Here is a 27,394-nt window from a genome sequence, read left to right as displayed (position 1 = left end):
GAGGAGAGGACACAGATCTGTCCATCCAGCTGTCCCCACATGATGCCAGGGGAGCGGAGCTGTGTGGGCCAGGGCTGGCTGGTTGCCTCATCTGCCCCGGACCAGCCAGGTCGGTGTCCCCAGGCCCCTGGCCCTGCGTCACCTGGTGTCCTGGTTGGAGTCCTGGGCCAGCCTCGCCAGGTTGTGCAGCAGCATGTCTGTACTGTCCCTGGTGCCCGACAGAAGCTTCTCAGCGCCTATCTGCTCCAGGACAGCCGAGAGGTGCTGGGCAGTGCATTTCCGGACTAGGGGGTTTCTGTGGCTGAGAGAAATTCAAGGGTCCAGTCAAGGAATGGGACATGGGGGGCCCCAGACTGGCACCCACAGACCTACAATGGTGCCTCCATGCCCCATGCTGTGATGGGCCCCCAATTCTGTCCCAGGGGGGCTAAGGGGATCTATAAGGAAAGCGCGGAGCCTTGGGATGGGGGAACTGAGGACAACAGCCAGAGTGGGACGGGGAGAACAGGCAGAGCCACAGGAGTCCCCCAGACACTCCTGTGCCCACGTGCTCGGCGCCTGCCTGAGCCTCAGTCTGCCTCCGGCCAAATGCTCCCCCTCCTCTTCCTCCCCCTAGGAGGACCCTGCCCAATCAGCCTCTCTGCCTTCCAGCACCCCCCCCCCCAGACCTAGACGCCCTCGGGCCTAGCACTGTCCCTGTCCCCGGTCCACTGGGAAGTACAGGTGCAGCCCCCAGGGCGTGGGAACTAGTCTTCCTCTCAGTTGACCCCCAGCGCCTGCTGGTGCCTGGCATGTGCCAACCCTTAGTGGAAGCTTCCTGAACACCTGTTGAGCTGAACCGAGACAGGAGGGAAGGACGGGGTTGACGGGCGGTTTGGTAGCCCTATAGGACCCTGAGACCCTACAGGAGAACCCATCAGGATGTTACCTCTTTCTTTTTCACCTGTCAAGCAGGGTCTGTGTCCACAGCACTAGCCTTTCCCCTGCCCCTCCAGGTCCCCCCGGGTGGAAACCACAAAAAACCTCTGGGCTCTCCCTCATCAGCGTGGTCAGGCACTAGCACCATTAGCACCTGAATCAGAATCTGCCTGGTAGCAAGACCCCCAGGAATTCGAGGGTCCCCTGAGGACCGAACCCTGGTTCCCGCAACAATGATCAGTTATCTCAGATTGCAGTGAGGGTACCCTCTGTGCCAGGCACCCTACTGAGCCCCCTTTAAACCATTATCTCCTCAGCTCCACCAGCTGCTGTTATCATCATCCCGCAGGCGAGGAAGCTGGGACAAAGGGAGAATCCAGGAGAAGGTACAATCAGTTTCTCCCAAGGTAGTCGTAGCCGCAGACAGTGCTTGACACGTGTCAGGTGGAGGCAGGCCCTGTCTGTGCTCTTCCGTGACCGACGCCTTCACTCCTCACAGCAGTTGTATTACTCTCCCACTTTACAGAGGAGGAGACGGAGGCACCGGAAGGTAAATGACCTGGATGTGGGGCCGGCAGCACGGCTGGGCCCTCCCCTCGGCCTGGGCTGTGTGGCAGAGGCCTGCCGAGAGGCCTCCCTGCAGAAGTGCAGTGACGGGCTCCTGGCTGAAAGCTGTTTTGCTTGAGAAATGCTTTTGGTTTCAGTTTGGGTTTTGAAATCAGGCCCTTTCCTCCTCCCCAGCAGAGGGCCAAGCAGTGCCGCCAAAGGATACGACTGCCTCGCTCTCCCGAGGGCCCAGACTCCATCAGGAATGTCGCCCCTGGTACAGGGCTGCCTCCGCAGGCCCGTCTCGGGGTGCTGCCACGCCACCAGGAGCTCCTCGGCTTTGAACAGGACAGAGCACCGCCCCCCTTGCAGCCAGGGCTCAGGGCTCCCCTGAGCTCCTCCCATCACCTGGCTCCAGCAAGGGGGGACAGCAGCCCCGCCCTGGGAGCTCCCCGATAAATGTGCTAAGCACTCCCTCCATCCCCCTCCCTTCCCTCAGAGCTTCCCCCTCCCCTCCCCTTTCGGGACACCCCACCCCTCAGACAACTGGCTGCCACATACTAGATGCCGGCTGAGGTGAGGGCCACCAGGGACCGGGCTGGGGTCACATGCTCCACCATGGCCCCCAGGGACCGGTTGGCGGCTCTCTGGATGAACTCGCAGGTGTTGCCCATCTTCTGCAGCAAACAGCGGGCAATCTCTTTCGCCTCCTGGTCCATATTCTTCTTCAAGGCTCGGAAGAGGTGTCCCAGGGTTCTGATGGCCAAGCGGGACACCTTGGAGCGGAGGTTGGTGACCTTGGGGAGAGATGGGAGAGGGACCAGCACCGCTGGATGCTTTCGAGGACTCCAGAACTAGCAAGAAGGGGTGCTGCCCCACCCCCTCCCCCCGCCTCCACCCTCGGCCTCCCTGGGCTGGGAACAAAAGCCCCGCACAGCTCAGGACAAAATAGTTCTGTTTTTAAAAACATTATTACTGTTGTTATCATCATAGTTACTAGTTCCATCCTTATCACCTGAGATTTGCACAAGAGAGTTCCAAGCATTTTTACAAATGATGTTCAATTTGATCTTCACTAGGCCCCCCACCAGAACAGCTGTTCCCAAGGGGCGGGGCATGGCCTTCGTCCCTGATGAGATGCATCTGACCGCCAGCGACCAGCGCCAGCCAGCCCTCTGGGAGACAGGGCTTGGGAAATGCTACGACTGCCTGGAGTTGGAGCCTGGCCCAGAACATCCATCCCTCCTCTGGCAAGGTTGTGACATAGAAATAAGGGAACCTCGGGCCTCAGTTGTCCAATCTGAGAAATGGGTGGCTACCTCCCAGCTCTGTGGCTGAGAAATTAGTGGGGGATGGCCCTGTTCCAAGGAGTCATGGGCTCCTCTGTGGCTGTTAGGGGACCCACTTTGAACAGCCGCCCCGGGGTCCTGGCTGCGGCTGGGCAGGGTGTGCAACACAGGCTGTCGGGGAGGCCTCACCTCCCCAGTCACGGCCAAGGACACGTCGTGCAGCCTCCCAGCGAGGACGTCCGAGTGGCAGGCTGCCAGGCGCTGGACATTCAGCAGGCCCTTCTCCTTCTTGTGCCTGACAAGCAAGTCCAGCCCTGTCACAGGCAGGTGGGGAGGGAGGAGCCCACTCCCTCTGCATACCAGGGGCACCTATATCACCCCACTTCTTGTCACAGCAGGGTGGGATTTGATGGCCCAAAGGCAGGGTTTCCTGCTGTGACACCCAGGATGAAATCTTAGCCGTCCAGTAGAAGCCACGTTATGGGGCCCCTGGCTCAGCCTCACCCGAGGGAGGCCCACCCCCAGGACCTGGACCACACCTGACCCAGCTGGTGCCTTTGAGAGAAGGTACTTGACCATGAGGACCAAAGACGAGAGGGCTTCCCACAGACGTGACCCCACGTCACAGCACTGCTCACGGCTAAGAATGCGTGTCCACCAGTACAGTGGTAGGAACACAGGAGCAGATTGAACTTGACTTAGAGAAATGATGGGCTGTGGCCTTTCTAAGGCCCCTAAAGGAGTGTTGTGGAGCCGCATGATGCTGGCTCTGGTCCACAGAGCAGTACGTGGGCTGCTGCAGGTCCCAGGGCAGACGCAGGAGGCTGGACACACACACACACACACACACACACACACACACACACACCCTTCCATGGGACCAGGCTCTAGTGGGGGGATAGGAGGGCAGCCAGGGGCAGGAGCTACTCTGCGACTCTCCGCTGGCCACCGCGCACGAAGAGGAAGGTGTCACCTCACCAGTCACTGCTGTCCAGGCACTGCAGGGCATCCATCAACCCCAGCTCTGGGTTCGAGAAAGGCCTCAACTCCTTAAAGGCTTGAAGATCCATCTCCTCCTCCTCTTCTTCCCACTCAGGGGACCCCAGAGTTAGCACCGCAGGTAATGAGTTAGCTGCATTCACAGAAAAGGAAAGACACTCGGAGCTTTTCACCAAAGGGACCCGAGCTTGGCCCGCAGTCCTGAGCCCCACTTCTGGGGGCCCTAAGAAGCCAGCGCTGGGCTCCGCTCCCTGGGGAGACACTCAGACTTCCAAACTCTGCCTTTTGTTGCCTTTTCCATTCCTGCCTTTGCCAATCGGATTCTTGTAAACAAACTGGCTCCTTGATGCCATGTGAGAAACCCCCTCCGCCAGTGGTGCACCCCAGCCCGGCCTGTCTGGTTGGGGTGAGGGCAGTGAGTCCATCCGGGAACGACCCCTACTCACTGTGGCGCTCCAACCTCGCACCCACCCAGGAAAGTGTATCCGCCCCCCCCATCCCCCCTCTCTCTGTCCTGTGCAGTTGCCCAAGGGCAGGGAAGTGAGCCAAGGCACCAGCCAGAGGAAGCCGGGACAATGAAAGCAGCCAGGCACCTGCATGGCCGAGATGTGGCCACACTCGCAGGGACTGACAAGAAGCAGGGATGTTGTTTAAAAATCAGGTCATGTTTTCTAGGCTCTCCTTACTCAGGGACAGATGCTAGAATCATAAAATCCTACAACAGAAAGGCAGTTTGGAGGCTCTCTCTCTCATCCAATGCTCGGATCACACAGCTGGGGCATCAGAGCCTAGAGAAGCCAGCTCTCCCAGCCCCTCCCCCCTCCCCCCTCCCCCCTTCCCCCTCCCCCCTCCCCGGACAACAGGCCCTCAGCTCCTGCGCCCGCAGAGCCAGGACAGGAAGGTCCCGGACCCAGAGCTCTCGCCGCCACCTCGCTTGGTCTCATCTGGCACGCTCTCCACTCTGCATACCCAGGAGGCCCGGGCCAGTCTGAGCTGAGGGGCTCCCTTCACTTAAAGCCGAACACCGAGACCTCACTCCCATATTCTCTGCTCAGCTCTGCACTGACACAAGGGTCACCAGCCAGTCTTAGTACCTACAGGCCACTAGCACCTTGAGTAACCTTGGATGATCTTGAGTCTTTGGGTCTCAGTTCTGTTGTACAAAATGAGTGGGGTGGGTTAAACAGATCAATATTTCCCAAGTATCTAACATTTAATTACCACTTTCGTAGGGTTTTGGATGTTGTGTTTTTGGTGTTTTGGAGGCTTTTTTTTTTTTTTTTGGTCATATCTCTTAATTACCTATACTTTTATGTGGCATTTTTCTTCAATTTAAGCCACTTTTCAAATCTCACATAAGTTTATTTTACAAGAAAATTTATGTCACTACCATAATTGGTAAACCAATATTATTTGTCATAAAATATGGTAAATGTTCACAGTAAAACTAAAAGAATGTTATAAACTAGCTATAAAATAGCAGCCAGCTGTTAATGTCTCACGCCTAAAGGAAGATCTGTTTTTCTTATTTATTTATTTATTCATTGATTCATTAGATAGAGTGAAAAAGGAGGAAGGGAGAGAGAGAGAGAGAAACATCAAAACATTTGGTTGCCTTTCTCGCGACCCCACCTGGGGCCGGAGATCAAACCTACAACCCAGCCCAGCTGGCGTGGCTCAGTGGTTGAGCATCGACCCATATACCAAGAGGTCGCGGGTTTGATTCCCAGTCAAGGCACATGCCCAGGTTGTGGGCCTGATCCCCAGTAGGGGGCGTGCAAGAGGCGGCCAATGGATGTTCTCTCTCATCCATGTTTCTATCTCTCCCTCTCATTTCCTCTCTCTCTAAAATTAATAAAGAAAAAAAAAAAACCAGGTACATGCCCTTGACCAGAATCTAACACACAACCCTTCGCTCTGCAGGCCGACACTCTAACCACTGAGCCAAACCGGCCAGGGCAAGATCTCTGTTTTAAAAGGATTTCTGCAGGTCTTAAAGACATGCTAAAGATCAGCACCAAAGGAAGGCTTTCTGCGTGACACGTCAAAGAGCTGGGAGGAGAAGGGAAAAGGCAGTGAGCCCATGTTTTCCCTGCACAGGAGCAATGCTCGGCTCTGTCATCGATGCCCTCCACACCGGCTCCTACTCTGAACCAGGCTGGTGGTTTTCAAATGTTCCTAAGGAGCAAACTCTTTCAAAGTGAAATCTCATGTGGATGCCCAGTGCACAAAAAGGCGAGGCAAAGCAGACGTTCCTCTGGAGAAAGGGGGACAGAGCTTCCCTTGGCCCTTGGCCCCTCCTCAACATCCCATGGACTCAGGGCGCTCAGATCCAGTCTGAACCCAGCACTGTCCAGCCCTGACATCCCATGAGGCAGCATGGAGGAGCCCGAGGCCTTCCCAGAACCCTCACTTCTTCCTGGTGTTCCAGCTCCCTGTGGGGATGCTGCTCCCAGCACCTGTGGTCCTGGCACACTGCTGAGGCCTCTGGACAGGTATGCCCAGCCATCCACAACTCCAGTGGTGATACCCTGGTCTCCAGCCTGGCCTACAGATGCTTTTGACTCCCAGACTCTGTTCCTCTCTCTGGTGAGGGGACCGCTGCCTACTCCAACATGGGCCGAGTAGAGTTCACCTTTGCCAGGACCACAATATCCAGACGCAGTCAAGCAAGAGGGACACGTGCCCCCTGCCAGCTGGTCTGGGCCCCACCTGAAGCATGGCGGGCAAAGCTGGGCTCCTGCTTGCTGACGGGGATGCTGGGCAGTGAGGCCCGGTTGGCTCGCTTCCTCTGGATAACGCCGATGTGGTTTCTGCGTGGACTGCTTAGCCCAGTGGGCACAGACAGGGTGCCCCTGCCCCGGAGGGGAAGAAGGCCTGTGGAGGCAGAGACAGTCTAGCATGGAGCTGGTTCTGTCTGTCCCCCAGCCCTCCTTTGGAAATGGGCCCAGGAGCAGGCTACAGGAGAGCAGGTGTGGCTGCCTGTCCAGGCTCAGGACGGGGAGGGTGGGGAGCTGGGGCCCCCAGTACCTTCCTTCATCAAGGTCCTCCTGACAGCCAGGCTCTGGGACGCGAGCTCCCTCCCCGTCTCCACCTCCTTCTTCTGCCGCATCTTCTCCTGGGCAGACTTGGAGATGGTGACCTGGATCTGCACGAGGTCAAGGTCAACTCCATTACCCTGGGGACACCACTGTGCTTTCCATACCGTCATTCACCCAGTCGTGTGCCCATCCCTGGCTGGGAATAAACAAATGCCGAAGGCCTTGCTCCCAGGAAGTGCCATGGAGTGGGGAGACCAGGACGAAGCACCAGCAGACCGGCCTCTCCTGCCAGGCCGCGCATGCCAGCAGACGTAAGGGACAGAGGTGACAGGGCTCCGTTTCAGGGAGGAGAGCCCAGGGGACTGGCTGAGAGGTGACGTGTGGGCAGAGGCATGAGTGACGCGAGGGGGCAGCCCATGCAGAATCCAGAAGTGTCCTGAGCAGAGGGGCCAGCGAATGCCGAGGCCCTGAGGAGGACACTGGGTGGAGCACCCAAGTCAGAGGAGGATGGGACACGGGCTGGAGGGGGGGGGGGGCGCTGCGGCCCCTGCCGGGACTCAGCTTCTCCTCTGCAGACAGCGAGCCCTGGAGGTCTGAGCAGAGGGGTCCGTGGTCTGATGTCCTTTGCAGGAGGGGGTTCTAAGTGTTGGTTTTTATAACTTATTTTGAAATGATTTAAGACTCACAAGAAGTGGCAAAAATAGAAGCAAGGGTTCCCATGTGGTGGGGTGACGGGCCTGCCCGAGGGGAGCGGGAAGTGGAGGCCGCACTCCTGCTGCTGGGCCCCAAGCGGGTTGCTGGGCCCCACGCGGGGAGGTGGGGAGCCCGAGGTGTCTGCCGGAGCAGCCAACGGCTGCAGTTGCCCTTTGCTGCCCTCGCTGAGGGGGTGCTGGGACAGAGAAGTTGGGGGTAAGGTTCCAACAGCTGAGTTGTGTACAGCTAAGTGTAAAAGATAATTAGGTACCTAAACAGGGATGGTGAGAATAGATGGTAGATAGATAGATAGAGTTATATCTAATATATAACATATATAATAATTATATATATAATAAGTTAGGGTTACATATTTTATGTATAATTTAACTGCTACTTGATGTCAGGGGAAGGTCTGGCTGGAAGGGACATTTGGAACTCAGCACACAGATGGTACTTCATGCCACAGATGGAGGTCATGGGGTCACTATAAATGGGGAAAAGGCCAGAGGTCTGAGCTCTGGGGGCCTCCAGCGTGCAGAGGTCAGGACTGTGAAGAGGGACCAGCAAAGATGGACGAGGGAGGAGCTGCCTTTGATGCAGGCCGGGAACCCAGGACGCAGCCACCCCCTCGCCGCCATCCCTTGGTGGGGGATGAAGTGGGATGAGCCAAAAGAGCTGCTAACGGGTCACGCTGAAAGGACCGTGACGTGCCCCACCTGGGAAGGTGGCAGCCACCAGTGTCCCCACGGGGGCAGTCGCGGTGGGCAGTGGGAACTAGGGCCTGACCCCGTGGTTCTGGCTTTCCAGAGAATGGTTCTGGTTTTGTTGTTTTGTTAATGTGAAAGAAAACAGAGCTAGGATGCTGATAGGAGTGACCCGACTCCAAGGAGACTATTGTTTATGCAGGAGAAGGCACAAAGGTCGCGCAGGAATAGTGATGGACTGAGCTGGAACAATAGGAGACAGTGCTGAGTGGAGGGGAGGCTTGAACCGAGACGCCGGCGGGGGCGACGTTGTTCGCAGTGCCAAGGTCCACCTGTGACCACGGAGTGAGGGGCTCAGGCGAGGTGGGCGGTGGGATGGCTTCCCAGCACTGAGTCACTGCCTGTTTCATGGTCTGCCGCCTCGCTGGAGTGGGAGGACCGCGGGCCGGCACCTGATCGCGGCCGCCCTGGGTCCCGTCCTGACACACGCACACGGCAGGCCTCCGAGGCGTGTTTCCGGCACCGTCATCTCTGTTTCAAAGGAGCACGAGTCCCCACAACAGTGACTCTCCCAGCTTTACGAAATCTATTCCGACCAGAGAAGGGAGTCGTCTGGGCCAAGGTCACCTCAGAAGTGTGAGCTATTTGTCAGCCTGTCGAGCGCAGCCTTTGGCTGATCTGTCTGGGTCAGCTGCCTCTCCGCTGCTATCTTGGGTGTTGGCTCAAATTACTCAGCTTGGTTCACCTAAGTCCCTCTGTACTCTCCACATCCTGCTTCCTTCTGAACATGTGTGACTCCTTCTGCCCTCCCTTCCTCCCTCATCACGCCCTCAGCTCCCACTACACTCTCCCCTTTACCTAGTCCCCCTCGCCCCCTCTCCCCTCTCTCCTTTCTCTCCTTTCCTTCGGCCTTCTCCCCGGCCAGGCACAGGTTCTAGCCTTGGGTGCCAGGGCAGCTGCCTCAAGGCTCTGCCTTGCTTTCCTCCAGCTGGACCCACACTGGCATATTTCAAAACCATGCTTGCATTCCGCTGGTGGTCCACTCTGACCCCGATTTCCTCCTCTCTTGCTTTCCAGATACCTTGGTGCTGCTCTCCTTCTGGTCCTCCTCTTTTAGCAAGGGGCGGGCTTCTTTGGCTTGGCCGAAGAAGAGGGACGTCAGCGTAGGAGCTGATGAAGACGAAGGCAGAGCAGGCTTGTCAGGGGCAGCAGGCCTGTCTTTGACATGTGGGGCCAAAGGTTTTGGCTCTGAGGAATCAAGAACAAGAATGGAGCTGAGGACACCCAGCAGCCTGAAGCAGGGCCCGTCCTTCTGGGAAGCCCCGAGGCTCTATGGCCTTGTGATCGCTGTAATGTTTTACTGCCTAAGCCCTCCGCCCTCCGTTCTGCTGGCCAACACCTCCTGGATGGAGAAAGACCCTAGAGATGCACTGACAGGCATAGTGCAGGCTCTCCAAAGACGAACATCTTCCTCCTTTCATTCATTCATTCATTCATTCATTCATTCATTCATTCTTACCACAGACCTTATTCTAATACAGGGAAGGGCAGGGAGGCAGCTGGGCAAGACACAGCGTCATCAGATCTGTTATCTAAGTGGTTTAAAATATTCCCTGAGAATATAAATCTATCTTACCTGGGAGGTATGTACCTCAGGGAAAAAAATAGATGAGCCCACTGACCTGTTTATACCACCACGCACCTGTCTGAGCCTACGACACAGCATGAAGGGACCAGAGAACTAATGCCAGTCTCATCCTCTCATTTCACAGATGGGAAAGCTGAGGCCCAGCGACCCTCACAGGCTCTGGTGGTTGGTAAAATACACGTTCATTTCCCAAAGACACCAAGTCCGTAGTATTTCTTTCTCATTCTGTATTTTACCAATCAGATCATTCTAAAAGTGCATTTCTTACCATGGAAGCGGGGTGGGGATCTGCTCATTAGTTTTCTTTTAATGAAAGAAATGGTACCCAGTTTCTCCTTCTCACAAAGTTTGGAGCTCACCCCCCTTGGGCGAACCTGCAAATCAAGGGTCTGCAGGGATGAGGGCCACCATCTGGGGCTGCCTGGGGCTGGAAGGGACGTCTGAGTCTGGAGCCCCCAGAGCCCATGCCTTCTGTGAAGGTTTCTTCTGTTTGGTACAAGAAGCACCCAAGACCCTGGAGAAGGATCAATGGCCAAGGAGGAGGAGAGGTTGGCTAGGCTTCCATCTGCCCAGAAGTAAGAGGCAGGGCAGGGGGCATAGGTGTCCTTGTGCCAGCTGACCAGGCAAGGGCTGTAGAACTGCTACAAGGTTAGGGGAAGCCCTCAGCTTCAGACAGTGCCGCATGAGCCCCTCTGTACAGGGCATCACAGGAACTGCGCTGTGTGGCCCCAGCTGGCAGCTGGAGATCAGGAAGCCCCATAAGGACTTTGCTGTTTTGTATGCCTGCTCCTCACCTACACTTCCAAGAGATGCCCCAGAAAGCCTGGTGCCAGCAGCTGCCAGGGGGACCCGATTCGCAGGCAGCATCTGGTCAGGCAGACACGGGAGTGGTTGCAGACTGGGATCTCCTGCCCCCACCCCGACACCGGCATTCTCAGGGTTAGCTCTTAAGGGACCCGGGGGTGCCAGCGCATGTCACACGAGACTGCCTGAGCTCCCCAACCACAGCCGGCCTAGGAAGGGGACCCGCAGTTGCCACCCATGGAGGTTCGTGCCAGGCCTGCCGCTCAGGCCCAGCTGCGCACCCTGACCCCAGGCCCTCTTGGGCTGACCCACCTGCTGAGCTGATTGTGAGAGTGACCTGCCGGGAAGCTGGACCGGGAGCCCACCCCGCTTGCCGGTGGGCACAACAGCTGCCTCCAACACCAGGCGCGTGGCCAGGCTCAGGGTGCTCTGCTGAGGTCCCCTCAGCCACCTGCCCAGGGCTCAGCTCTGGTCACCTCGCCCGCAGCTCCAGCTGGGTCAGCCTGTCTGTGCCTCTGCCTCCTGCCTGGCCCTCCGCCTCCCTTTCTGTCCCGTTGGCCCTATTTCCCCACACTGACCCCTCTGGCTGACTTAGGGGCTGTGGGGTGAGGGTTGACATGTCTCCCCATCTGGTGAGGAATACTCTCCTCCACTCGCTTAGAACAGGGCAGGAGCAGCCGCTCCATGTGTCAAGGGAGCCAGCTTGGAGCCCTGTGGTGCCCTCCCACTCTGAGACCGGTCAGTCTCGGTCAGCCCTTCACAGTCTAACGGGGACAGGCCCTCTGTCTCGGCTGGGTCGCCATGAGGCCACACGCGCCAGTGCCCATCAACATGTGGCACAAGCAGGGGCCATGGGGGCACGGCAGTGGACATCAGCGTCCCCATCCATGAAACAAGGGGCTTGGATCTGACCGCTCTCAGGTCTCCTCTGGCCCTAATTCTGATCCCGTGACCCAGCCCAGGAACCCAAGAACTGACTGACACATGGGGGTGCACATGGAGAGTACATACCCAGAGATTTAGGGGTCTTCTCCTGAGGCCCACTCTCCCGAACCAATCTTAAAAGAATAGGGGAGAAAAAGGCACCGTGAGCAATGGCAAGGGAGAGATGCTGCCTGAGGAGCCTGGGTAGGAAGCTCGAGGACGGGGTGGCAGCCGAGGTGGGGACACTGCACAGGGGCTGGAGGGGGTCCCTGTGAAGAGACTGGCCAGGAGTTCAAAGCTGCAATAACACAGCTCCTTCGGCAAACTCGAGGGCTGGTTGGGTGTCCACACGCAGCGCTGAGCCCCATTTCCTGGCTGCACAGACCCTCGATGCCCCAGGAGCCAGTCTCTCCCCAGAAACTGCTCAGCCTTAAAGGAAGCCTATCCCCTGCTGTGAGCCCCCAGATAAGGGTTAACTCTCCTCTGAGCTCGACTGAGCTCAGAGCAGACCGAGTGCAAGTCCTGAGAACTGCCCCCCACTCGAGAGAGCTTGGCCCTAGATTCCCCCTCCTCTTGTGAGTAATGCCCACTCCCCTGCACCCCAGGGTCTAGAGGTTTGGCCCCCTTTGCTGCTGCAGGGAAGCCCCTGCTGTTTGTCCTACAGCCTCGATCCCAGACTACCCACCGGAGGGCAAGACGGCATGCCTGTGCCGGTTTCCACTATAACTTTTAAATAGGTGGCACCCTTGCCTCATTCCACAGATCCTCGCTAACGACCTGCTGAGCCCTGAGCCCTGTCCTAGACCCCGGGAGGAGCGTCCCTGAATCGGAGCTCACACTCCCACGGGGACTGGGTGTGCGTTATCCACCGTGGCTCCTCTTCTCGCGGGAACCGCACGGACGCCAGACCCCCTGGGGTTTGACAGGGTGACAGCCACCTCCAAAGGCTGGGACACAGCATCCCGTGTGCTGACCTCAGAGGACACGCTCAGCAGAATGCCCCAGGCCGGGGCGGCTGGAGGACAGCAGTCGGGGAGCCCACTCCAGGGCCTGGCCAGACCCAAGGGACCCCTAGCCCAGGAGGTGATGGAGCCAGGGGGACCTTGCAGCTCCCTAAATGCCTCGGTCACCCCTCCTTCACACCTCTCCCTCTTCTCCATCTCGAAAACTCTCCCACAGCCTTTAAACCTCAGCTCGGGCCTCACCTCCTCCAAGACGTCTTCCCAGCCTGATTGGATGGTTTTCCACTGGGCTCTCAAGAATGACGGGCAGGCTTCTATCTTAGCACTTAACTCACTGGACTTTGAGTCAACGGTTTACTTGTAAGTCTCTCTCATGAGTGACTGAAACACAGATACTGGGTGCGTTTTGGCTTTGGTTGGAAGCACCTGGCATATAGTAGGTACTTGCTAGCTTTAAAGTAAGGCCGGATGGATGGATGGATGGATGGATGGATGGATGGATGGATGGATGGATGGAGTGGTAACAAAGGCTCCTCCCACCCATTTGCTGGAGAGTCTCACAGAGCCATTCGAGAGAAATCTGTCACACCTGAACAGCAAAGGGGTAGATACTTATGACATACTTATCTGTGCTGGGCCCCAAGCTTGGCACACTAAAGCCACAGAGATTTGGAGATACGGCCCCACCCTGCACGCTTCCAAGTTAAAGAACGGACTGAGGTTTAAGTAAAGGCTGCACAAATCAACGAAAGGATGTGGTCAGGACACCCGGGGCTACACACCATGTGGACAGCGCAGAGAAGCCACGTCTCTCCTCGTCACCAAGGGGGACAGGAAGACCTCAGAGCGAGGGCAGAAGGGGAGCCGGGCTTGAAGAACAGTGGGAACTGAAGGGGCACAGGTGGGAGGCTCATGCTGGGGCCTCAGGGACGGAGGGAGGGAGGTGCCATCCGGGGCTCAGCAGGTCCACGGGGCCTGGGCTGGTGGGAAGACTCCTGCAGAGCAGTGGAGTGGAGAGCAGGGCACCATCCAGGTCAGACCACAGAAACGCGTCTTCAAGATGCTGGGACCAGGAAGTCAGTGGGGGTGAAGTGCACGGAAGGGGTGCATGGGGAGGGGTGAAGACAGAGATTCGCATGCTGGGCCAAAGGGCTGCAAGAAGACCGGGTAAGAGCTATGGAGGGGGATCAAGAGGGAGCCAATAAATGCAAACTGAGAGGAAATGCAGGGTCAAGGGAGCAGTGGGAGCTTCTTTTCCTTGTTTATTTAATTGTTTTAAAAATACTTTTTATTGATTTTTTAGAGAAAGATAGAAACATTGATGTGAAAGAAACATCGATTGGCTGCCTCCTGCACGCCCCCTACTAGGGATCGAGCCCACAACCGGGCATGTGCCCTGACCGGAAATTGAACCAGGACCGCTCAGTCCATGGGATGGTGCCCAATCCACCGAGCCACGCCGGCTGGGTGATTTTCTTGTTTAGAAAGACCTGACAGGCCGTGGCAATCTGTCAGGAGCAGGAGGCGACAGGAGCAAGTGTCACAGGTGATGCCACAACGGGAAGAGGACAGAGAACGGTGCCCACATGTGGTGGGAACCAGGAGGCCGTGGGAGGGAGGCGGCTGGGGACACGTGAGGGGCTCCGGGGTGTTGCCGTGATTGGGGCACCTCCGCCCTCCCTCCTCTGAGGCTGGATCTGCACCTGAGGACACCGGGGGGCTCAGCAGGAGGGCGGAAGCACGGAGCTTGACCCTGGGGAGACCCCGGGCAGAGTGGGCGACGTGGAAGTCACCCCCACAGATTAGATACCAGGGAAGGACGAGGGGATGGGAGACAGGGCCCCGGAACAGAGTTCAGAAACAGCCACGTTTAAGAGATGGATGAGGGAGGGCACACGGGAGGCTGCCTGCAAGGTCACGAGGCATAAGGTGAGGCAGGAGCAGGGGTCAAGCGTCGAAGCTCCAATAACACAAAGGAGCGGAGAGCAATGTGACAGAAGATAGGCCATGGGTCTGGAGCCAGAGAGTCATTCAGTCATTCCAGCCACCAAGACTGCCTCCCAGGGGGCAGGGAGGGAGGTGTCTGGGCAGGGAGGGAGGTGTCTGGGCAGGAAGGGCAGGTTTCTGGGCAGGGAGGGAGGTGTCTGGGCAGGAAGGGCAGGTTTCTGGGCAGGGAGGGCAGATGTCTGGGCAGGAAGGGCAGGTGTTTGGGCAGGGAGGGAGGTGTCTGGGCAGGGAGGGCAGGTGTCTGGGCAGGGAGGGCAGGTGTCTGGGCAGGGAGGGAGGTGTCTGGGCAGGGAGGGCAGGTGTCTGGGCAGGGAGGGAGGTGTCTGGGCAGGGAGGGAGGTGTCTGGGCAGGGAGGGCAGGTGTCTGGGCAGGGAGGGTAGGTGTCTGGGCAGGGAGGGAGGTGTCTGGGCAGGAAGGGCAGGTGTCTGGGCAGGGAGGGAGGTGTCTGGGCAGGGAGGGCAGATGTCTGGGCAGGGAGGGAGGTGTCTGGGCAGGAAGGGCAGGTGTTTGGGCAGGGAGGGAGGTGTCTGGGCAGGGAGGGAGGTGTCTGGGCAGGGAGGGAGGTGTCTGGGCAGGTAGGGAGGTGTCTGGGCAGGGAGGGAGGTGTCTGGGCAGGGAGGGCAGGTGTCTGGGCAGGTAGGGAGGTGTCTGGGCAGGGAGGGAGGTGTCTGGGCAGGGAGGGAGGTGTCTAGGCAGGGAGGGAGGTGTCTGGGCAGGGAGGGAGGTGTCTGGGCAGGAAGGGCAGGTGTCTGGGCAGGGAGGGAGGTGTCTGGGCAGGGAGGGCAGATGTCTGGGCAGGGAGGGCGGATGTCTGGGCAGGGAGGGTAGGTGTCTGGGCAGGGAGGGAGGTGTCTGGGCAGGAAGGGCAGGTGTCTGGGCAGGGAGGGAGGTATCTGGGCAGGTAGGGAGGTGTCTGGGCAGGAAGGGCAGATGTCTGGGCAGGGAGGGAGGTGTCTGGGCAGGGAGGGCAGGTGTCTGGGCAGAGAGGGCAGGTGTCTGGGCAGGGAGGACAGATGTCTGGGTAGGGAGGGAGGTGTCTGGCCGGAATGGAGTCGAGAGTCTGATGGCGAGGAGGCAGAGGTTGGTGGAACAGACCACTGTTTGAGATTCAAAACTCAAGCTCAGTAGCAGGTCTACAGACAGGTTCTCACACTCCAACAGTGTTGGGAAAGATGGGGACGTGGGGACAGAAAGAGGGAAGGCAGCAGGGGAGCCACGGAGAGTGAGAACTTGAGGGAAATGGAAGAATTCAGTACATCAGGCCCCAGTGATATGGGAGAAAAGTGAGTCACAACAGGAACTCAGCTGTGACCTGTGTGGGTGAGCCAGGCTGTTTCTCTCTCTCTCTCTCTCTCTCACACACACACACACAGTCTGCACTGACCACAGGGATGTGCCTGGCCGTCTGCAGAGCACCGCCTGGCCCGCTTCCACTCCATAAACCCAGATTCATTACAACACAGGGATCCTCGACCCCATGGGCCCAGCCTTTTTTGAATATGAAGACTCTCTCAAAGTGTCATAGACTGCTCCAACGCATAATGAGGCTTGTATTCTTAGCATCCGTGTAGTAAGAGGAATACATGATAACAAAGAGCTGCCTTGAATGCAATAGAGCTTTAAAGGGTTGCATTTTATTCATCACTGCAGCAGCCACACACACCAGGAGACTAGTGGAAGAGAGGCGGAGACAGTGGGCAGTCAAGGATCAGAGCGGATAGCACGCTGCAGCCTCCCCGGTCCCTGCCCTGGCCCAGAGCTCTGCCCTGGCATGGAGGTTCAGCCTTGGGGACCCTAAGAAGATCTTGTGGGGATAGAGGACTGCCTGGTGGTTATGACTTAGGGCTGCTTACCGTGTGGGGGGGGCTCTCCGGCCCACGAGGACGTCCTGGCCTGGAGGCAAGAGGCTGGGAAGAGAGCCAGGTGTGCAGGAGGTCCCAGCGGGCACCCCCACCTTTGGGATGGACGGGACCACAGTGCCCCCCAGTGACTTGTGCATCCTCCAGTCACTGTGGTGCAGGCATCGCCAGGAGAGCCGCACCTGGGAACGGAGTGGAGGACGGTTCTGGCCCACAGAAACATTCCCCCGGGTGCTCCCCTCCCAGGCCCCTCACACAGGGCAGGCCCTTCGATCAGGAGCCCCCGGGCAGGCCATAGTGCCCGGAAGTGTCCTCTGGTTTCCCTGCCACACAACCCTGAGGCCCCGGGACAGCTCATAGTTTGCTCACCACTCCGGGTGACAGGATGGGTAAGAGGTCGCCTCATCCCTGCTCCAACCCCTTTTCTTGTCATTATTATTTGCTTTTCTGTTCTCATTTTAGAAAAATCCTAGAACACCAGAGCTGGAAGGGATCTTCAAAAGCGTCTGCTCCAATCCCCTCTTTTTATGGATGTGCAAACTGAGGCCAGAGAGGGAAGTGACTTGGCCAAGGTCACACAGCCAGAGGAGCAGAGTAGAAGCCAGAGCCCAAACTCCTGGGTCCTCACTCAGCATGCTTGCCCCTCGGCCACACTCCCTGACCCGACACGGAAAGGCTCAGAGCATGAGGGTTCGGGAGCATTTAGACCAGAGAAGGCCTAGGGGCCACCAAGGGAAGGACAGATGGTCACACAGCGTCTGCTTGAGCTGGGGCCCAGGAACCCAGGGGCCGCCACCAGAGCTCCCAGGCCAGCAATAGTGGTTTTGGACACCGTGGGGAGATGAGATGCGGGCTCTAAGCCCCGCCCAATGCTGTCCCCATCCTGAGGGCAGCATCTGAGATTTCCCTGGAGTAGCTCAGGGCTCAGGAATAGGGGTCGGTAAACGATGGAAGGAAAAACGGAAGGACAGAGAGGCGAGACTCAGAGTAGTCAAGTCTCCTTACCTCCTGAACACCGGGTCTCCTCTCCTGGGGCCCCTGGCTGCTCCCAGGCTGGTCCACACTCTTCTCCTTGGCTCCGCTGGCCTCGGGGGTGGTGGGGATGCTCTGGATAGGAGGCATTGGCCGGAGCACCCCCAGCAGCCCCTGAGAGGTGGCCCGGGGGATGGCACTCCCCAGGGGAACTCCTCTGGGGCCTCCCCCCGGATCCAGAGAGGCTGTGGGGTGGGGAATACGTTAGTCCCAGGAGCTCAGAGAGGGGTGTCATTCAGAGGCTGGCCCGGGGTGGGTGGAAGGAGGGTGGGCAGAGCCCAAGGCTCACCTTGGGAAGACGCTGCCAAGCCCCCTGAGAGCCTCCTTTTCTTGAGCTTGTCCTTGATCTGGGTGGTGTCTCGGGCCACACTGCTGGCCTCTGGCTCCGGTATGGGAAGGGGTACCAGGGGGTGGAGCCCCTGAGACAGGGCCTCGGGGCTCCTGGGGTGGCCATTCCGGGCCTGCCAGCCCTTCATGGGAGCATCCAGCCTGAGGCTGCCTGGGTCCCCATGTCCACTCACGAGCTGTGCTGGCTTCTCCAGCAGGACGCTGGGCATTGGCCGGAGGGAAGCTGAGGGAGACAAAGGCCAGGGTGGCTTGGCACACAGAGCCCAGGGTGGCACGAGGCACCAGCAAACCCTTTGGCAGCGCCTCCTGGAACGGTCAGCCAGCTGCTCAGTGAACCGAGCCGTTCAATGCTTCAGCCACTTCTGGGGTCGACTCATTCGTTCAACGGCATCTAGGGAGCACCTGACCTGAATAAGACTGTGTCGTGAGGTGGCCACAGGGCGAGAGGGGACTCGATATGCAGCCCTGTCACAGCACAGACCAGAGGCCAGAAATACTCAGGGAAGGGCTTCTGCCCACGGACCACCGCCCACCAGTCTCCAGCATCCAACCAATGCATCCGCATCACAGGCGCCTGACGTTCACCCAACACAGGGAAAGGACACGTTCAGGTGACTCACAGCGTCTGTCCTGCAGACACCAGCTTATCAGGGGCTCCAGACAAGCCTCGTGAGCGTCCGGTACCTGCCAGCACTGGCCAGGCGGTTGGACACACAGAGACGTGGGAGGCACACTCTTTTTTTTTTTAAATCCTCACCCGAGGATATTTTTTGATATTTTGTTCGATAAAGTGGGAGGGGGAGAGAGAGAGAGACATCGACGTGAAAGGGACACATGGAGTGGCTGCCTCCCGCACAACCCAACCAGGGCCGGGGACAGACTGCAACCGAGGTACATGCCCTCAGCGGGAACCGAACCCGGGTCTCTCTGGACCGCAGGCTGATGCTCTAACCTCTGAGCAAACTGGCCAGGGCCACACTCTTTTCTTAAAATGAAGTTTCCTTTTTTAATATGAAAATAACTTACGCTAGTACCATGAGAACACACAGACAAGCTAGAGCAAAACCTTTGTGAGGTTTTAAAATCTCCTGAATCTTTTCCTTCTCGGCTATTAAAACATTTTAACAATGTTGTTCCAAAACAGAATTGCTACCTAGTCAATCCCCAGAGTTTTTTTCTTTAGGATCCTAGAGCACGTATTATCCCATGTTAAGATTGCACCCAACGTATCCCTTTTGACAATTTGTGTAGGAATAAAGCACAATGTAAAATGCATCTAATTTACATTCCACTGTGGACCATCGTCTGAATCACTACAGGGCTTGCAGTCTGCCGGGGAAACAGGATGCGTTCCTAAGCGGGTTCCGTACGGGGGAGACCTGAGACGTGCCAGGGAGAGCGACGGGATGCGGGGAGCAGGCGGCAGAGGAGGGCCCGGAAACCTTCAGGAGGTGAGTGTTTGAACTGGGCCTTGAGGGAGCCTGGACCATGGTGGGCTTGGGGGGGAGCATAGCAACAGACCAGCTGTCAGCATCCGTCCCCCACACAGCTCGTCTTGGACACCTTGGCGTGACCGCGAGGCCCTGGTGCCCAGGCCACTGCCTGGTGCTGGCACCAACCCAAGGAGAGCTGGGATCGGTGCCAGTCGCAGGCCTGCAGGGGACTGGCCTGAAAGATGACGGTCACCAGGTCGGAGGCCCGTCCGGAGCACGGGCCTGGGGCTCGGCAGAGAACATGGCCGCAGCGGGGCCGGAGCAGAGAGCCCGGAGCAGAGAGCCCGGAGCAGGGCTGTGTGACGTCCTGAAAGCCCCTCTCCGCAGCTCTTGTGAGTCTTGGTTGCCAGCTCAGTAAAACGAGTGTTGCACAGGACCAGGGGTTCATTTGATCACACCATCATTCTATGTCTAGGTTTCTAGATGTTTCTTAAGCCTTCGGCACCTCCCCCTTCCCCACAGCAAACAAACGCCAGGCAGCACCTGGCAGAGGACTGAAGGAAGCAGTGGTGTTTGCAGCGATGTGCCCAAGCCCCGGGCTGCTCTGCCCTCGGCTGCCAGCCTCCCTCCAAGTGGTCGCCGGTCCCTGCTCCCGCCTCTCCAGGGACCAGCGGCTCCCCACCTCACAAGCAGCCATTCCATCGGGGCAGCAGCCATCGCCCCCCACTCTCCAGGGAAAACTGAGGCTACACAGCGAGCTGAGGACAAGGGGACACGCAGCCCAAGTTGAGGCCCAGCCCCTCGTCCTCTGCCGTTCTCTGCCGTCCTCATTCTCCAACCACAGGACGGCAGCCCCTCAGCCAGCCACCAGCCCAGAGAGGAGGCAGAGCTCGGGCCAATCCCCAGAACATCCTGAGCCCCTCCCCAGGTCAGGGAGCCCCCAGACAGCAAGCTGAGCCCCAAGGCCAGTGTTGGCCCCCGGAGAGCAGGGATGGGCTGGGAGGCCAGCACCTGGTCCGTCTCCCAGGGAGAGCCCGTCCCTAGGAGAGTCCAAGGAAGATCCTGACCCATGGCCCCTTGATGCCCTTACCTGGGGGAACAGCATCTCTGTTGCCCATGTTCTGAGTGCAGGAGGTGCCCGGGAGGTTGTCCAGAGGCAGCAGCTACTTTCTGGGCCAGGAGTACAGTCCTCAGGGGTCCAAGGGCCCCAACCTGTACACATCCAGGGACCTCTGGGGGGAGGGGAGAGAAATAATGAGTGCTCCCTAAACTCTTCCCAGAAAGCCCATCGGGAGCCCGATAAAGCTTCTACAGGAAAACTGGCCAGGGCTGAGGCCCGTTCTTCCTGACACTGGGCCTCTCTGGACACTTCAGAGAGCCGAGGCCACACGTCTGTGGGCCGAGTTCGTCCTGGAGAGTCCAGGAAACCCACAGACTGGCTTCGCTCGGGCTCTGACACGGACGCCTTGGGGTCTCAGGGACGCCGGGATTGATCCAGGGAGGCTGACGCTGTTCTCGTCAGGGACCCATTACTTTGCCAGGTGCCTGAAGCTCAGATGAATGTCGAGGTGTGGGACCCCGCTTATCGCTCAGGTGCCTGGCGGCATCTCCCAGGAACCAGCGCCCTGGTTTCTCTCAGGGTGTGCCCGTCTCTCTGCCCCAAGTTCCTGGCCCTCGTTCTCCCCTCGCTGCCAAGCCCAACCTCGGGCCCTGTCCGCCGGCTCATCATCCTGTGCTGGCCGCTTGACCACGCTAAGCCTCCTGCCAGCCTCCCTTAAACCTCTGGGGTCGGTCATCAGCTCCTGTCTTCAACCTAACTCCATACTCTTTCTATGCGACAAGGGTCTCACCACAGACTCTGTGGCTTCACACGATTTTACACGTCTCTGCTAAGATCATGGTGAGCTGCTTTTACCCTGACGGGTGGGGAGCGGGTGGCCAGGAGCTGATCAGTGATGGAATCAGGGTATAGGCCATGCATATGTCTAAAAGGCCACCAATTTCTACTCTAGCGTGGCCCCTGGAGGTGTCACCTGGGGACAGGGCGGGGTGCAGTGCCAGCTCTATTGGGCTGAGCAAGAAATCCAACTCAGGAGCTGCGAGAACCTGCCTTGGGCCTGGAAGCCAGCCCGCCACCAGCCCCACCCGGGCCCCAGGAGGCAGGGCGGCTCCTAGCAACCCTTCTGGCCAAACAGAGGTGCCTGCCCGGCCTCGCCTGGTCTCAGGCTCAGCCTAAAGGTGCTGGGGTTCTCCGTCTGAGGGAGTTTTCCTCACAACCTGTCTGCTTCTACAGGGATGAGGATTTGGCCACCTGGTGGTGACAGCAGCCAGGACCGCCCATGAGACAGCCCTTCTCCCAAGCCAGGTGGTGGGAGGGAGAGCCTACCGGCAGGTTCCCACCGCACCCCTCGCCCCAGGGAGCTGGGAAGAGACAGAGGTGGGTGAGGCGGCTGTTGCAGCAAAGCCGAGCAGGGAGTCCCAGAGAGGACAGACCCCCACAGCTGGGTTAAAACAGCCGAGCTGGCGGCCAGCTCTGGGGGCAGGTCCGCAGCCCAGCACAGACTTTCTCTGCAGATCACACGTGGACCAGCGACATCAACCACAGCGCTATTGTCAGCCTCAGCCTAGCTCAGAGCCACCTGGGAACTCATTAGGACGACACAGTCCAAGGCCGAGCCCGAGGCCCTACTGAGTCAGTCTCCAGGGAGCGGGCCACGGGATCTGGTTTCGGTTTTTTACCTTAACTCTTGAGTGATTTTTTTTTTTTTTAATCCTCATCCGAAGACATTTTTCCATTTTTTGTACAGACAGAGTAGGAGGGAGAGAGAGGAAGAGAGAGAGAGAGAGAAACATCGATGTGAAGGGACACATCGAGTGGCTGCCACCGCACGACCGACCAGGGCCGGGGACAAACTGCAACCGAGGTACGCGCCCTTAGCGGGAACCGAACCCGGGTCTCTCCGGACCGCAGGCCGACGCTCTAACCGCTGAGCCAAACCGGCCAGGGCTTCAGTGATTTTTTTTTAATTTTTATTTATTCATTGATTTTAGAGAGAGAGAAAGGGAGAGTGAGAGAGAGAGAGCATCGTTTGTTGTTCCACTTATTTACGCGTTCATTGGTTGAGTGTTGTCTGTGCCCCAATGGGGGATCGAACCCCAAACATCGGCGTACCAGCACCGAGCTACCTGGCCAGGGCAGATGATTTTGATGCTCAGTAGGATTGAGAACCACAGGGCTATAGAGTTCACATTCACTTTACAATAAGATCCCAGCCCTATTTCTCATCTTCAACTGTCAAAGCAGTTACTTCTGCCTCAGTTTCCCCAAAGTGCTCGCTCTCCAGGAGGCTAAAGGGGAGACTTGGAGCTGCCTGCAAGTGCAGATAGCACGAGGTTCAGTCTCCAGCTCTATGGCTCAGGGCCTTCTGAACAGGGCTGTCCCCCACCCGCCCTCCACCACCTTCTCAGCAGGCAGAATGGCCACCGGCCAAGACAGCTCACACTGCCCCGCCCTGAGGAGCACCAGAGTGCAGGAAGGGCCTGGTCACTCCTCACCTGCCAGGGAAACCCAGCAGGCAGGGACCCTTCGGGCCTGCCCCTGCCTGGGTCTATACTCTGACCTCTCCGGCCTCAGGGTCTAAAGTGCAGGGTCTCCTGGACCCCAGGGAGGTGGCAACTGTTGTATGGACAAACAACCATCGCTTATGTCTTATGTGAGAGCATGGGGGTACCTCCCCAGAAAATCATTCAGGCCCTGGACCTGTGGGAACTTCAAGATCCTTGTCCAAACGAAAAACTAGAATCAGCCCTGGCCGACTTGGCTCAGCAGTTAGAGTGTCAGCCTGTGGACCAGAGTTGCGGGCTCCATTCCAGTCAAGGGCATGTACCTGTTTTGGTTCAGTCTCCGGCCCGAGTTGGGGTCGTGTGGGAGGCAACCAATCTATGTGTCTCTCTCACATCAATGTTTCTCTCTTTCTCCCTCTCCCACTCTGTCTGAAAATAAATGGAAAAATATCCTCGGGTAAGGATTTATTTTTATTTCTTTATTTATTTATTCATTTTATCCTCACCCGAGGACATTTTTGCATTTATCTTCAGACAGAGCGGGAGGGAGAAAGGGAGGAAGAGGGTGGTCGCTACCCACACTACCCCAACCGGGGCCGGGGACAAACTGCAGCCGAGGTACGTGGCCCTAGCAGGAACCGAACCCAGGTCTTTCTGGTCCACAGGCCAACAAACCGGCCCCAGGTAAGGATTAAAAAAAAAAAACACTAGAATCAGAAATTTCAGCCCACGCGTAGACAAAGCTTTGGGGTTTAGCATGGACAGCACCGAGCGCCTGGCCCCCTCAGGAAGCCCCATTGCACCCAGCACTCTCCTGGGCACTAAGGAGGAGCTGTTCCCTACGGGAAGAGCCAGGCCCTGGCCTACAGAACTAACCGTCTTGGGTTCTGGGGCCCAGGCCTGATGCTCTGTCTTCCAAGTTGGTTGGACCCTCTACCCTCGGCCTGTTTTCCAGCTCAGGTAACTGACCCTTGTCCACTCCCTCCCCTGAAGCTATGACCACAGAGGTGCCATGGCGCCCACACCACAGGAATGAAGAAAGGCGACAGAGGGACTCGGGTTTCAGGCGGGAAGGAAACAAAAGCTAGGGCTGGCCCAGTCGGGAATGTCAGCCCCGAGGACAGAATCCAAGCACCCTGTGCCTTGCGCAGCCACAAGGAGCCGTGCCCTGCTCCACGTCCACCTAGCTTCTGGGGGCGCTGGCAGGACCCCTCGAGAGAACCGCCCTCAGACTGTGGGCCAGGGAAGGGCTCCGAGCAGGGGGAGGGACCAGAGCAGGGAGGGCAGGGGAGAGAAAGGCCCGATCCGGAGCCGCCCTCCACCTGCCCACCCCGGGCGGCTCTCCCCGTGGGTGTGGCACTACCCACTTCTATGGAGACCTCTGAGAGATGGGGTCCAGAGAGTCAGAACCTCATCTCCTCAGATGTGTCTGGTGGGAACAGTGCCCACATCAAGGTGAGGAGAGAAAGGGGGGGGGGTCAGCAGAGCTAACAAACCTAGTTTCTGAACTCAAAAATATGCCCCCCATGGAAACGCCCTCTGAAGAGAGGCTCAGACCCAGGGCCTCTTCCATCTCATCCCCTCCGCCCAGAGTGCTCTGGAGTGCCCCCTTGGGACTCCTAGAACTGGGCTTGGAGGTCAGACAAGCTGGGCGGAGACCTGCCCTGGCCCCTCTTGTATTAACTTGGGAAATTTATTTAATTCCTCGGAGCTTTGACTTCTTCATCTGACAAAAATGTCCTAATCAAGGGTATCGTTAGGATTAAATAGAGTCATGCCTGAAAATAATGTGGGACCATTACTGGTACCTCGTAGGTGCTCGTTAATGTCAGGCCTGAACTCTCCCTCCTCTGTGCCCCCAAATGCATGCTCACACCTGTCCACCCCACCGCTTTAGAGTTATGACGGGCCAGCCCTCCATTCTTGCAAGACGGACCCAAGTGACATAGGCAACACTTACGAGGAGGAGATAGGCGTGTCCATAGAATAATAGGGGCAAACTAGGAGGTGCCCATCTCGCCCGGATCCTGTACCACGCTGCCAGCAGGATGCACCCAGTCCCGGGCAGGCATGGGCACGCACAAGCCCAGCAGCTGTCTGACTAGGCACCGGGAGGATGCTCCACAGAAAAGCGGCATCCTCACTGGGCTGGGGAGGCAGCAGGACCTAGATGGCATCCAGGCCGAGGCCACAGTCTGCGCAAAGACACGAAGGAACGCATGGTCCAGTCTGGGGAGGCGATGAGGGCCAGGATGGGAGGCCTCGGAGTCTCCCCGAGAGTTTGGGCCTGTTCTTCAGGCAAAGGGAACTCTAAAGACTTTTCAAGGAAAGGAATGTACTCATCTGACCTGTGTTTTCATGTGGACCCCTTGAGTGGGACCTGCGAGGGGCATTCTAGGGAAGGGGGGGCCTTAGACAAAAATTTTAGGACTGAAACTTAGACACCACAAGCCCAGCCTCTGGACTGGGTAATTTAACCCAGATTTGCCACTAGTCATTGGCAGAGTTCAGAGGGGCTAGCACACCCCTTGCTGTACCCCAGGCTGTCTCCCTGAGGGCAAAGCATCACCCCCATCCTCTGCTCAGCATATACACACCATCCCCTCACCCAGCTCCCCTCCCCCACAGGAGGCAGCCATCCCACAGACCTCCAGGGAAAACTCTTGGTGGTCTCAGGTGACCTATTGACCTCTGACCGCCCATCACTGAAAATCTGAGATCCACTCACTCATTCAACCATATGCTAGGTATTAGGATACAGAGGTGAACCGGACTAAATTTCAGGACTGGTGAGCTGTGTGATCACAGGCATGTCACCACACTTCTCTGAGCCCTGGTTTCTTTAACTGCAAAAATGGAGAAAATACCAGTCCCACTTAAGTATTGTGTTCCGTAAAATACAAGAGCCACCTAGCACTGAGCCTGGCCCTGCGCACTCCCAAGCCCAGTCATCATAAGCCCGTGGATTAGTATTGTTACAATGAGCAAAACTCACAGCAGCTGCAGGTGGAGAACGGGCTGGATGGCCAGGGAGGGAGGCTGTGGAAATAATCCTGGAGAGAGAGGGTCAGCGTGATCTGGGGCAGAGGTCGGTGGAATAGGGGCGGGGCGGGTGTGAGAAATGTTTAGAAGCCAAGTCAACGGGATCTGGAGACTAATTCGACCGGGGGGTGGGTGAGTTCAAGGTTCTGGCACGGGGGCCGGGAGGACGTGGTGGTGAACATGGGAGGGGTGCCAGTCTGGAAGAGACCCTGAGACCTGGTTGGGGCAGGTTGGTTTGTGGCTTCTCCAGGACACCCAGGTGAAGTCATGCCAAAAGGTCTGAGGCTCAGGACAGGGGCTGGGCTGAAGTCACAGGCCTGGAAATCCCCGGTGACCAGACAGTGACGGAAGCACGAGAGTAAACTCTGCCAGTGAGAAGGCCTGGCCACGAGTGCCCACAGCGAGGACGGTCAGGAGGCCGCGGCATCGGCGCCAGGAAAGCCCAGGGAGTGGAGAGGGGCCAGAGCGTCCGCTCGTTAAAGAGGCTGAGGGCGGAAGGTCTGGGAAGAGCCCACTGCATGACCTAGGGAATCGTCCAGAGGTGGTGCACGCGGGACCTGGAGGTCGCGGTGTGGAGGGTGGAGGGTGGAGACAGCAAGTCCAGGCCGCTCTGGAAAGGCTGTGAGACAGGGCGGCGAGCGGCTGGGGGCAGCCGGGGAGGAGGGGCTGCAGTGTGCGTTCCCTGCTTGTTTGTCCTCTGTGGGGGTTTCCAGGACAGGCACTACTAGAGCGGTCACAGGAGGCGAGACAGCCAGGAGGAGGGAGAGGCTGACGATGTAGGGGGAGGGGAACGGGTGAGCAGGACCCAGAGCTCGCTGGCCTGCCCGGAGAAGGGCACAGGCCAGGCAGGGTGCCCCGCAGGGGGCCCAGTCCTCAGGCCCGGGGGAGGGCAGCCAGGGGCAGCAGCAAAGGCCTTGATCTAGCCCATGAAGCAGGAGGTAGATGCTGAGCTGGAGAGCTGGACTCGGGGGATCAGTGACGTTTGGAACATGGTGTATTCTCACCCCAGATAAAAGAAAGGATTCTCTTCCTTTTCCCACCCCGGCCCAGACAGCCACCTCTATTTTTGTTCGCCTGGGGCAGGCCTGATTTCCTAACATACTGAAAGCCCTTCAGTCATAAAGGCTGCGATTCAAGGAAGAGAAAGACTCGCCAGTCCTGAAGGTGATACCCATCCCACCAGACAGTCTGTGGCGGGGGTGTCCCGGGGTCCCCACTCCGGCTCCTGGCTCCGGCTGTGACTGGCACACAGCCCAGCAGGAAGGCAGTGCCCGAGGAGACTGCCCTCCACCAGTCCTCTGCTGGGCCCTACCAGCTCTGGAGACGCCCACGGGTGGCTGCTGGTGCCATCATGGCCAGTGGGTCAGAGGGGCCAACTCCCCGGCAAGGCCTCTGTCCTCCAGACAATACAGGGCGTGGGCCGCTCGCAGGCCCCAGGGAACTTAAAGAAATGCAGACAAAGTGCGAACACAGCGCCTGGTACATAGTAACACCTCCATACCCGTCCATAGCGTGAATGAATGAAGAAATCAAAATTAAAACCTATCCCTGCAGACAGTCTTGTTGAGAAGAGCTAA

General features: G+C 58.0%; 1 protein-coding gene across 1 annotated transcript in view; it reads right to left on the bottom strand.

Moving 5' to 3' along the window:
- Positions 1-18,155, bottom strand: part of TOGARAM2 (TOG array regulator of axonemal microtubules 2) — a 39,935-nt gene extending 21,780 nt beyond the window's left edge. Inside the window, exons 1-12 of the mRNA XM_036263451.1 lie at positions 18,152-18,155; positions 17,720-18,001; positions 17,404-17,615; positions 16,393-16,580; positions 11,657-11,703; positions 9,275-9,441; positions 6,783-6,900; positions 6,465-6,629; positions 3,732-3,885; positions 2,943-3,048; positions 2,026-2,261; positions 143-301 (exon numbers count right to left, since the gene is read on the bottom strand). Of these exons, the coding sequence (XP_036119344.1) occupies positions 143-301; positions 2,026-2,261; positions 2,943-3,048; positions 3,732-3,885; positions 6,465-6,629; positions 6,783-6,900; positions 9,275-9,441; positions 11,657-11,703; positions 16,393-16,580; positions 17,404-17,615; positions 17,720-18,001; positions 18,152-18,155 (1,838 nt within the window). The remainder of the gene's footprint in view (positions 1-142; positions 302-2,025; positions 2,262-2,942; positions 3,049-3,731; positions 3,886-6,464; positions 6,630-6,782; positions 6,901-9,274; positions 9,442-11,656; positions 11,704-16,392; positions 16,581-17,403; positions 17,616-17,719; positions 18,002-18,151) is intronic.
- Between the last annotated feature and the right edge of the window lie 9,239 nt (positions 18,156-27,394).

Source organism: Molossus molossus, unplaced genomic scaffold (genome assembly GCF_014108415.1).
Source record: "Molossus molossus isolate mMolMol1 unplaced genomic scaffold, mMolMol1.p scaffold_m16_p_15, whole genome shotgun sequence".
Classification (NCBI taxonomy): Eukaryota; Metazoa; Chordata; class Mammalia; order Chiroptera; family Molossidae; genus Molossus; species Molossus molossus.
This window is presented reverse-complemented; position numbering and strand designations above follow the sequence as displayed.